At 43.3% G+C, this 12182-nt stretch overlaps 1 protein-coding gene across 1 annotated transcript; it reads right to left on the reverse strand.

Moving 5' to 3' along the window:
* Positions 1 to 2655: 2655 nt before the first annotated feature.
* Positions 2656 to 11752, reverse strand: NPY (neuropeptide Y). Its single transcript, XM_067292483.1, has 4 exons — positions 11652 to 11752; positions 11325 to 11512; positions 6032 to 6112; positions 2656 to 2878 (listed from the first exon to the last, which is right to left on the reverse strand). Exons 2-4 carry the CDS (start codon positions 11510 to 11512, stop codon positions 2854 to 2856), a joined length of 294 nt encoding a protein of 97 aa, XP_067148584.1. The 5' UTR covers positions 11652 to 11752; the 3' UTR covers positions 2656 to 2853.
* Between the last annotated feature and the right edge of the window lie 430 nt (positions 11753 to 12182).

Consider the following 12182-nt stretch of genomic DNA (forward strand, 5'->3'; position numbering starts at 1 on the left):
ACTGAAGAATTTGTATATTTTGTCATGGAAGACTTTCAGAGCTGAAAGCATTGTGAAAGGCTGGGTTTCTAGCTACTGAGAGAGAAAAGGATAGAGAATTTTTCCTCTCCTGACAGAGAAGACAATACACGGATTTATGGGATCATCTAGATTCCCCTCTTTGGTTAAATCAAAGTTTAGAGTAACTCAGAGACATATATTACAGAAATTGCCAAAGGCAAAGGTAGACTGTCTTTTAAATGTTTTACACCTATCTACGTACATTCCTCATGATTTCAAACCCTCAATAAATAAAGAGAATACTCTCACCTACTTCTACGGTTCTCACTTCTCATTGGTTTCCTTGAAGCACCCTGGTTTCTCAGAACCTTTCTCAGATCCTGTCATAAATTTCAGCCTTTGTTTTAAAAACAAGGTTCTATTTCTCACAGTTACAGAGAAAAAGATGAAACTGTTAATCCTAAAGTCAAAACGCAGAAGTCGAGCCAAACAAGTCTAGCATTTAGCTTCATTTCACAGGTCATTATTTTTAAGCCTATCCTGTGATTTAGGGAGTTGATCCAGTATTTTGAACAGTGTGGTGTGTCAGGTGTGTCAGGAGCGGCATATGAAGTACACGGGGAAAGTAAGCCATAAGCACATTGTACTTCTACGGCTGTTTGCCACCAAGAACACAGGAGGTGTTTCAGAAGAAAATCACAGCTCTGTATGGATAGATATATGCTGTTTGACTGCTTTGCCTTGCCTCTGCCACTCACACTTCATTAGGCAATCAACCTAGCATCTTATCGTTTTTTTAGCTTTTCTATTTCTATTTTCTTTTAGCTTTCTTTTTCTTTAAGTTCAAGAAAATTCAAGTAATTGAGTGGAACTGCACAGCACAAGCAATTAGTATACACTAATTCTGCCTTAACTCTTTCTTCCTCCACTAAGGCAAATTTGTAATGAGAGTAATAAGCAACATGAGTTTAGTTTATCATTTACCTACACTCTTGATTTTATAATTTACACAGTCATTAATGTGCCTATATATAAATTAGTTATCAGGTATTATTAGGAATTAGAGCTATTATATAGCATATAACTCACTAATCTCCAATTTTCTTCTTAAAAAATATTCCAAGCAGAACTTAATATGGACTCGAAGCAGCAGCTCCTGGCCTGCGGCTGATGGACTCCCACCAGCCCCAGAAAGCCATGGCTATCCTGGAGCCCCACTGAATGGTGTCATTTACTGCCTCGTGTGATAATGGTTTATACCAAGGGGGCCCAAAACATTCATATACTACTGCACTGTTCTTAATCCTCACAGTTTCACTTACTGTACTGTGGAAACATTACCAAACCCTCTAGTGAAAATAGCGCTGCTGAAAGCAAAAATTTGTCCATTCAAATGACACCCAGGTGTTTTATTAGAAGGAAAAATATTTTGGCTGGCAAATCTTGGGAACCTGAAAACTTTTAACACCACAAACACGCCCAAAGTGCATTTGTAGAGATCTAGAACTTACTTGCAATGATGCCTTTCTCCAGTGGGCAACACCCATGTGAACAGATTTGAAAAGCAGGAATGAGATGTAAATGCAATAAACCTTCACATTTTCTGTCTTAGAACCTTTTATATGCTTCGTTACTCAATGGCCAATCATGCCCCTGATTAAATAAAAGAAATCGCACTTAAACATTAGGAACCAATGACCAGAATTTGTGCCATGCTGTATAACAGGCCCAGGGTAGGTCCTGACCATACTGAAAGCTGAGTATCTGAGAATTAAAACCACTAAAAAATAAAGGCAACATGTGCTACCTTTACATTTTGTTAGCATTAACTAAAAAAGTTGAGGGTTTCCTGCGAGGTCACTATGTCTAAGTAACTCCACCCCTAAGCTAGTGATGAAATTCTTAAAAAAAAAAAAAAAGGCAATAGAAAATGAAAAACTGAAGGCAGTTCCCATTGTCCCTGCTCCAGGTACCTTCCCGTGGTGGAAACAGGCACCATGAATGACTCCAGAGGAGAGAAGCTCTGAGTACTCAGAGCCCAGGTATCCAAAGCTTTCTGCTTAATCCATGTGTTCCTGTGATTAGCACTGTGCGCCTTTATAAACACTTAGGCAATATTAGACATTTCCTTTCTGGCACAGATACCTGTAGAATTGTCCTGTTTTGTGAGCTCACCTCGATATTATTTTCTGCTGCTTCTTTGCATATTGCCAAAACAAAGACACTACATTTGTTTCGACTAAAACTCCTAAGCAAGCTTACATCAAAGTTTCAAATCAGTTTCAAGGAATTAGCAGAATTAAGGGATTACTTAATTACTTTGTATTTTGAAAATGTTATCAATTCTAATGCATTTGTCTGTGTAAGGAGTAAATAGGTTTTTCATATGGTAATTTTGAAAAAAACTCCTCAGAACACTCTTTTCCTAAATTCTGTAGTGCATGATAAATTATTTGAAACAATTTTGTGTAAATCAAACAGCTGAGCTGAGATTGAGGCTGCAGTGAATGACATTATTATCTCACTTTGCATGCTAATTACTGTAAAAGCTGTGGCACTACTGTTGTCCATACTACTTTAGACTGCAGGAAGGTTATAATTCAGTTTTAATAGTTTAAAACAACTCTTTGCTATACCAATAACAGGGTGTGTGTTTTCATTTAGTATGGTATATTTTGGAATGCACAAATAATTTATTTAAATAAAGGTATATACAAATACAATGAAGGAAAAACTCTACAGAATTCAGTACAATGGCTGCATGCACTGGGACTGATGCGCTCCGATTTGCCTTAGAGGAGTGGAGTATGAACTGAAAACCAGGAAAAGTTTGGCGGTGTGCTGCAAATTCCATCACCACATCGAGGGGTCTTCAAACCTGTAACACACATTATGAATAAAAACCCATTAAACACATTTGAAAGTCCCTTCTGAAAAATCCAGAGTTAAAACTACGTAAAATTTTCATTTTAATAATAGCAGCAACAAGAAATATGTATGCAAATTTGCAGTTGAAGACTGTATATGCAACTCCCACCAAAAGAGAGGAATCCTGGATAGCTAAATCTCTGCGTTGGTACTAGAACTTACCCCTCCACGCTGCTGTCATGACACCATGTCATTATACCATTGAGACTTGCTGCAAGACTGTTTTAGGTTGACAAGTAGGACTTAATGAATTTCAGCTAGAAAACTGTGACACGTTAAAATACAAATACATTTTTAAGAGCTATTTTTAGCTCTTACTAAGGAGTAAACAGTTTCCAAAGAGAATTCACTGAGCCAAACAAAACTCTGTCATGCTGTGAGGGCCTTCAAACAAAACTGAAGCCCATGGCCACCATCCTAGAATATTGCAGTGATATTCCACTGCTCAATATTGTACGTTTGAAATATTTGTTGAAGGGGATGCTGAGGACAGAATTTGATCTAAAGGTCTTCTGCTTGCAAATAGCTCTTCTGTCTAGAAAGAAACACAAGTGGGAGAACATGGAGATACAAGGGGAAATGCATTTGCTGTAATTTGTGCCATCTAAAAGTTGGGTGTCCAGTCTGCACAAAGTATCCAGGCTCCCTGTATAGTCACTGGAGAGTCACTTACATTTTGACAGGGCAATCAATCCTCCCCATTTTAAGATGAAATGATTCATTTTGCAGATGTCCGTCTCTCTCTTTGACTACAAGGGGAGTCTAGACAAGTAGGGACTAGATATCTAACTTTTGAAGAGCTAATATTGGGGGAGATGCATCCCTTTATTGAACATTAAAAGTTTTCTCATGACTCCACAGAATCCACAAGATGAAAAAAACATTCCCTCAGGTGTTTTTGTTATAAGAACTTATTTGTACTGAAGTCAGGGCTTCCCCTTTTTTCACTCCTTGAACTTTCTGTTTTTCACCTGGTTTCTATTAGAATCTACCTAAACTTCCGTCAGATGCTCAGGCATAAACCTAGAATTCAAAATGCTTTTGGGCATCTTTTAGTCAGCAAAAGTGCAATATGAAACCTGGCCAACCAAACTGAACACAGTCAAGTTGTTTCTTAATACCTCAATATTTAGTTACAAAGTTCAGTTTCAGAGAAGTCATGAAATGTGTCTTTCTACTACTGACACCAACCAGAAATTCCATCTGCTCCTTAACTGGCTGCTTGTCTAACTATTTCTAAAACATATACATCATTAATTTAAGTTCAAAGTAATATCAGCCTGCCTTTAATTCTTTCCGCCTTTTTTCCTCCAGGAGGAAGGCTTGTGCAGCCCTGCCGTATGGGCATATTCGGTGCTTGTCTCTCTGTGCCAGCCCCTCTGCAGCTCCCCCAACCTCCCTATGAGCTTTTGAACACTCAGGGCAATTTCAACCAGGTCTGACAGAGGTACAGTAGTCTCACAGATATTAAGTTTGTGATGTATCATGACACACAGGACTGTGGAGAAAGAGGATTTAATTATTTCCTCTCATGGAGGAAAAAGCTGAAGCTGGATTCAGAATCCATGCAGGCTTTTAACCTAGAAAACATACCCATAGGAAACCAGACATGAGTGCTTCCAATACTCACATAATAGTCATCAACAAATGACAAAACACCATGGTTTTTTTCTCAGTTTAAAGTGTTCTTACAGGGGGTATGAAATAAAAATCTGCTTCTCATCAATTCTTGATCTTAAATGCAGGCTAGTTTGCTATTTTGCTCATGAGTTTTAGCCCCCTGGTGCATTATAAATAGCATTATTGAAACAATAATATCAACCATAAAGTTTTGTTGTGAAGGAGGGAAAATTAGAGAGAGGATTAGACTTTGCACTACCCTGTGTGTTGCCTCAAATTCATGGCAGCGGAAATTTCCCATTAAGTCAGGGTTCTGCCTTGTCATTACGGAACACAAAATAGTCTAATACATTTCACTGCACTCCGTGCAATTTTATACATAAGCATCTGCAGAGAAAAATGTATCACACCAGCTGCAGTTAGTCATCAAGCCATAAGGCAACATTCTCCCTTGTGTGCAGAACTGCAAGTCTCATGGATGACCCCCCTTGACAGCAGTAGAAATTTTGGTTGCCTTTCCATTACAAGGTCATGCCCTAAATTCCATGCTACAAACTATTATACTTAAGTGTTTAACCAGTCTAACTGATCTTTTGCATAACTGACTAAAATGCACAGCACTTGCTTGTAGACTCCAGAGATGACCACAGCAGAAATAACTTTGAAGATGTATATTAAAGGCTTGAACTGAGCTCATTCGTGCTTTACTATGAGCAAAATTAAAACTAGTATTTTCCTTCTCCAGCCAAAAAACTTATTTTTTCAGCATAGGCACAGGGAAGTAAAATTTTTCACAGCTGTATAAATCACAGTTACTACTACAGTACCGTATATTCTAGCTGAAGTGTCTTTACCTCAATAAATATATACTACATACATTTGAAATCCCACTATTGCTTGAAACACCACTTTTCTTTTAAACCAACTTTGAACAGAAATGTAAAGGTCTTTTTTACTTTGTAAAATACTAGGTTCAAAAACAATGTGAAATATGGTATCTTAAAGAAAGTCATAGCGTTGCATCTGCACATAAGTTAATACATCTGCATATTTACCATTCACACCTCTTTAGAGGAAGAATTTAAACCTGAGAAGTAATTGAGTAGAAATATGCCACCTTTGGTGCTCCAAGATGTACGTGAATCATCATCAGGCATCAGTGTGCAATTCTGCGTAATAAAGCCCAGTAAGTGGCAAGTGTTTTGGGAATGCCTCCCTTCCAGTCAAACGGCAGGGACTGCCTGCTCCCAAAATCAGGAACCACAAAGGGTTTGGACTATAGCTGATCTGGTAAGGCATTTCTTGTGTTCATAGCATGGTTCTAGTTCTTAACAACAAAGGAATTAAAACAGTTTTTAAGGACATGTTCATCCAGTTCTTGGCAGTGCAAGTTTTCTGCCTGTAAACTCATTTTTTGATAATAAATGAAACTGTCAAATCCAAATGAAAAATTAAAGTCACCACAAAATATCTTCATACATACCTAGATCTGGGAATATTTTCTGTGTTTTCTCTCAACAAGAGGTCTGAGATCAGTGTCTCTGGGCTTGATCTCTTTCCATATCTAAAGAATGAAAAAAAAAAGTATATTTTTGCATATCTCAGTATTTAAAAATCAAGACTAACCATAGACCCACAGGGCAAATCTTTTCAGAAAAATTGAATAGAGCAGACATAAAGACTACTTTCCAGCAAGTATTTTAACTTGATTTAGTCATGTGAGAACATGTTCACGCTTCAGTAGTTCATTTGTTATAAATATTCTTCCATAATCACCTTATGTGATAGTATTGAGACACCCTGAACATTTCGTGATTTGAGGGCTGTTCCCAGATATTCTAGGACCCTGCACCTCACTGATGTGAGCGTGCAGAAAGGGGAAGGAGGCTGTCCAGGACATCGCCTCTGAAGCATCGCCTCCTTCTTTCCTACAAATCCAGTTCCATTTTCTCATTAACTTGCTCATTCATTTAGATGCTATTGTATCCTTCATGAGAAATTATGTACATGAGGAGTCAAAGACCATCTATTAAGGGAATGCAAAACAGAACTCACTTATGCCATATTATTCATAGAATGGGCCACAATTTTTCAAGGTAGCTAGTATATTTGGGGTGTCCAACACATACCATGTTAGGGCCTAAAAACTGAGCTTCCCCAAGCCACTAATCTCTCTTGAATTACTTAGCTACGGGACAGAGAGTTTTCTGAATCAGAAGTTTTTTTGGTTAAATGGGATACCTTCCACCTGCTACCTCTGTGTCTTTCATTTTGCATTTTTTTTAATCCTGAATATTTTACTATACATTGCTCAATAGCTGAAAATATTGCAATTCCAGCTTCTTGGGAAGGAATTTGCCCTCTTTTCCTCTGAAAACAGAAGCCACAATGAACACCCAGCTTGACACACACTTCATCACTACATTCAATAGCTCAGGAGTGATAACTATAAGCAAATGCTCTCTTTGTTAGAAAGAAATAACATCACAGTTTATAACTTGCATATGTAAAAGTTTGAATCACAAACTACATTAACAGATAATAGCTTTCTGAATGCCATTTGAGTGAAATTCTGGCTCCAGAGAAGTGACAGGTGTAACTAAGGACTTACATTTTATTCATTACTATCAAGATGTTTCTTCAATGACTTTATCTAAATCTTGAAAAATAAAAGTCTCAATACCAGCTATGTTAAAAAAGCTAACATTTCATGATTTTATGTCCTCCTGAAAAGTGGAAACATATCTCACTTTTTAATCATTTTACTTAACTATTTGTATTTTTGCACTGCATAAAATTCTTCATTTTAGTTCATCACCTGTGCTCCAGAAAGAGGAAGTTGAAGTTTCAGAATTTTAAAGCAAATTTTTTAATCGAAACTGACTGAAAGTGAGTATCTGAAAAGAACCAGACACACACAGTAAAATGCTGTTACAGTAATGCCATCAAGAATGGTGCTGAACTCAATGCCTTGCACTCCACCACCAAGAAGGGACTTCTTTCTAGTTCCCTACTTCACTTAATATGGGTGAGATTTGGGCTTCAACTGAGTGTGAATCTAATTTGCCTTTTTTTTAAAGAAATTGATTTAACGAATTAACAACTTGCTCCAACAGCTGCACTTGGGCAAACCTGCACTAAGCTCTGAGAAAGTTTTGTGTGCCTACGAAACAGGCAGCACCCCGCAACAGCGCAGAGGCTGAGTCAGATCAAGAGGACTCTCTTGGGAGTTGCTTTTTACACCCAGTCCCATCAGCACCTGGGCTTGGCTAAATCAGCGTGCAGGTTTGGATGGACCTTGTCCTCACAGAGCAAAGCTGTGAGGGAGGCAATCACTGACTGCAACCAACTGCGGCCAAAAAGTGCCTGCTCTTCCTATGTGAGGTGCCTGAGCCTCCAATCCACCGTGTGATTTTGTCACCTGGGAAACAACCGGGCTACAACAATAATAAAAAGAGGTCATAAACAGTCCTGAAAGCAACATCTCAACGCAGAAGTCGACTGCTTCTTACTGAAGCAAACACCTTGTGAGATGTTTGCTCCAGCTGCCTTGTGCTTTCTCCCCATTTGTCCTGCACAGCTCTGAGACACCATGGACACAGGAAGCCAGGCCTTTATTTGCTGTTTGGGAAACACTTTATCAAATGTCTTCACCATTTTAAAAGAGCAAGGCTCCAAGCTTTGTGAAAATATTTGGTCAGGTTTTATGTTCAGCTTGAGATACCAAGGCCTATTTCTCAGGCATGCTGATAACCCACAACTCCAACTGAAAAAAAAGGGATCTAGGTGTAAACAGCACTTATTTTGATTAGGGCCATGGTATTGCAGACTCAGAAGTCTCAAAGCTTCTTATGAAAACTTCAGCCTCGGGAGTCAAATCCTATCAATGCCCAAGGCTGGCAATGGGAGCTGAGGGATCTCAGAAGCATCTGGTGGGCAGATGCCAGGTGCCAAAAAAAACCCCAAGCTCTCAAGATCTGCTCCTTTTCACATTAAAGGGTGTTGAGATGAAGTCAGAGCATGAGTATTGCCAAAGTCAGATACACTTTCAGATATTCTCTGCTCTGCCTACAGTTCAAGCTGCTTTCCAGCAGGAATGGCTGTAATGTTTTGCTGCAGCACAGAACAGACACAATTGCAAGAACAAGCTGCCAGGCACATGGAAGAAAGAGGGCCTGTCCAGGACAGGAAGCACAGACAGGACTAAGTAGCAGGCCAGGACTGCTTAGGGGAAGAAGGAGGGATTCACAGAGAGATTGGCTCTGAAAAGACTCCCCTGAACAGTGCAGTAGAGGTGTATAAGGCAAGGACTGGACCACAGGATGATCAGGACAGAGGTGCAATTAAACCAAACACACACAGAAATCTACAGTGTGGGTGCCTACATCTGTGCTGATCTCCTTAGGCTCTCTTTATAGTCAGTGAAGATCTGGCACCTAGGGAATAATTGATCTCATCTGAAACTAGACGTCTGAAACAGGCCAGGTGACTTGCATGCTACAAGTACCTATTGCTCTCAATTAACCTCAAAGGGGTACTGAGATGATTGGCACAGATGTCTAAAGCTAAGTGAGATGGAGCTGAAGGGGATGGATCTGAAAAGAGAGAGGGAGTAAAGCAGCCACACAGACAAGGACTGGACACAAGAAGAAACAGAGAAATATGGTCTGGAAGGAAGAAACTTCATGGGAGCTGGGGCAAAGGCTGTGGGTTATGGTGGCTCACAGGGGAGTGACAGTCTAATACTTTGGTTAGACCAGACACCAGGAAGATGAGCCAGAAGATTACACATAGCCACAGAAACATCCAAAGAAAACAAGACAGATCAACCTGGAAAGAAAAAGCATTGACCTCCACCTCATCCTTTCCCAACTTTTACTGCTTTTACTGCTACATCTCACCAGTTGTACAGGGACCTGCAAACCCTGGGCTGGCTCCACCAGGCTGCAGCCACCACATCTGGTGAGAGGCTGAGCACAGCCTGCTCACAGTCCCCCATGAGAAGCAGGGAGAGCTGCAGAAACCGCACACCTCTTTTAATTATGTTCCAATTGTGTAGCCAGCTCTAAAAGGGGGTATCATGAAGTTGCCAGTGAAGTGTTCTCATCTGTCATCTTTCTTACTTCCAGGTGAATTCTGTTTCCCTTAAATGTGAAATGGTGCATGGAGGGGAGGGAAAGGGGAAAATCTCCTAGTTGAAATCTGGAGAACAAAAGTGAAATTCTGCATCATTTCATTCATCAGCAACAATAACTATTTTGGTTCACTTTCGAACCCCTATACACACATAAGAATAAAAGTAGTCTCAATCTCTGAGCTGTGTACTTGCGCCCCAGAATTGAGAAAAGAAGTTACACATTTGACATTAAAGTAAGCACATAAGGAATGTGAAACAAATACAAGAAGGGAAGGTTGAATAACAAAGTTATTTTTTTCTACGACCTGGTTTTGGACAGGGACTACCTTTGAAACTGGACACAACAGACACAAAAGAAGAGATGAGAAACCAGCACTGAGGTTCCACTGAAATAAAGGGAAAGGGGCTGTAGGGCAAAACTTGAGGAACAGATCATTTTAGCAGTACTCTAGAAAAAAAGTTATTAGAGCACAGACTAACCCATAGAAGCATGCCATACACATGAACAAGTTGCGAATATTTCCATAAAAGTCCAGGACTGAAGAATTGCAGTTATATCAGCCTCTTCATCTGTTTTATGATATTAGTGCCCTGGCAGACAATGCTATGGGTTTGCTGGGAAAGCTCTCAGTTACACGATAGCCTCCCTTCTAATTTAATTATTCCGACTTCTAGAGGGACAAATGAAAGCCTAATTATAGATTTCTTGTATGTTTTTGATATTGAACAAATAAAGAAATATTCCAAAGCTTTTCTGGGTCACACACTGTTCAGGGACCTCAGGGGAAACTTCTATTAATCGTATAGTCTAAATTGGACAGATGTTCCCAAACAAAAGAATTTTATATTATAATTCTTACTTTTTTCAGACTGAGCTTTTACTACTACTCTAACAAGAACAGTCATTCCTAGAAACCCAGTTTGGAGCAAGGTAGGTTTGGATTGCACGTCTTTTTCTTTTGGTTTGCACTTGAGTTTTTATTTGTGGGCTGGAGAAAGTTTTTTGTTTGGACTAGTAGGTTTTTTGACAATAACTGCTGTCTTAAGTAGCTAATGAACCATAAAGCTTCTCAACTACTACAACTCCTCAGCAAGCATAGAGAAGCACTTTCTCCGAGCGAACTCTTCAACAGACACGGTGGCTGCAATGAAGGGTGAAACTGCTCCTGCTGCCCCGTCTCTCCCGTCCCCGCTCCCAGGGTTGTCAGTGCTACTCTCCCTTTTGGGGGAATCCTCCCCACGCTGCGCTGCACTGCTTGCTGGTTCACATGCCGAGCACCCAGCCTGTTGGACAAGGGCTAGACAGGGCTGAGAGAGCCGAGGCAGTGCGGATACCCCTTCGCCAGCTCCTTCTGCCAGCTTAGATGGCTGAAATTCCCCTGCACCATCTGTATGGCTGCGTCCGTCTAAGCTAAAGGGAGACGGTCTCTCGGCCCAACTCTTTCCCCGGCGGTGATTTTCCCGCGTGCCAGCGAGCTGTCCCAGCGGAGCGGTCTCGCCACCCGGCCAGCCGTGACCCGGCTCCGCCCGGGGCGAGACCCCGGTGGTGCTGGGCACCGGGAGGGGGCGCCCCGCAGCCAGGGCCGCCCCGTCGGGCTGCCCGCGGGGCACCGCAGCCGCGAGCGGTGCCGCTGCCTACCTCTGCCTCGTGATGAGGTTGATGTAGTGCCTCAGCGCCGAGTAGTATCTGGCCATGTCCTCTGCGGGGGCGTCCTCGCCGGGGCTGTCCGGTTTGGAGGGGTACGCCTCTGCCAGCGTCCCCAGGCACACCAGCAGCGACAGCGCGAAAGTCAGCACCGACAGCCACAACCTCACGGTGCCCTGCATCTGCGCGGGCAAGGGCGAGAGCCGCCGTCAGAGCCTGCCCGGGCGGCGGCGGCAGCGCCCGCGCCGCCCCCGCGCCCCCGGCGCGACCCGCCCGCCCCCTCGGGCCGCCCCGACGGCCCCGGCGCGGCGCGGTACTCACGGCGGCGGCTGCAGCGGGGCGGCTCCGGGCTCGGCGACGCGCTCTGCCGTCGGGGTCGGGGCTCCCGAGTGCGGGCTCCGCGCCTCCCCGGGCTGTTTTAAGGCTTTCCCGGCAGGCAGGAGGGGCCTCGGGCGATCACGCCTCGGCGGCGCCGGCCCCCCCGCTCCGCCCGCGCCCGGCCCCGGGAGGGGCATCGCGCGGGGCGGCCGCGGCGGCGGGGGCCGGGCGGCACCGAGGGGGCGGCCGCCGCAGCCCGCGCCGGCCCCGCGGCCCCGGGGGAGCGCAAGGGGGGAGCCCCCGAGCCGCCCGCACTTCCCCCCCGGCTGCAGCGCGGCGCTGCCCGCCTGCCCCCGCTACCCCGGGTCCTGCCCTCGGGTGTCCCGGGTCCAGCCCGGGTGTCCCCGGTGCCCCCGGAGCCCTGCCCCGGTGTCCGAGGGCAGCAGGGGAAGGAGAACGAGTACGGGCCCTCCTGTCGTGCCCACTCCTTGCTGCACCCTCGCACCTTGGCCACAGAAAGCCTTCGGCCTGCAC

This window comes from Apteryx mantelli, chromosome 2, assembly GCF_036417845.1.
Source record: "Apteryx mantelli isolate bAptMan1 chromosome 2, bAptMan1.hap1, whole genome shotgun sequence".
Lineage (NCBI taxonomy): Eukaryota > Metazoa > Chordata > Aves > Apterygiformes > Apterygidae > Apteryx > Apteryx mantelli.

Excerpts from the sequence above, each read along its gene's own strand:
- NPY (XM_067292483.1), bottom strand. The coding sequence starts at position 11,512 with ATGCAGGGCACCGTGAGGTTGTGGCTGTCGGTGCTGACTTTCGCGCTG. Across the intron at positions 6,113-11,324 it reads AACCTCATCACGAGGCAGAG|ATATGGAAAGAGATCAAGCC; the intron begins GTAGGCAGCGGC and ends TTCATTCTTTAG. Across the intron at positions 2,879-6,031 it reads GAAAATATTCCCAGATCTAG|GTTTGAAGACCCCTCGATGT; the intron begins GTATGTATGAAG and ends TGTGTGTTACAG.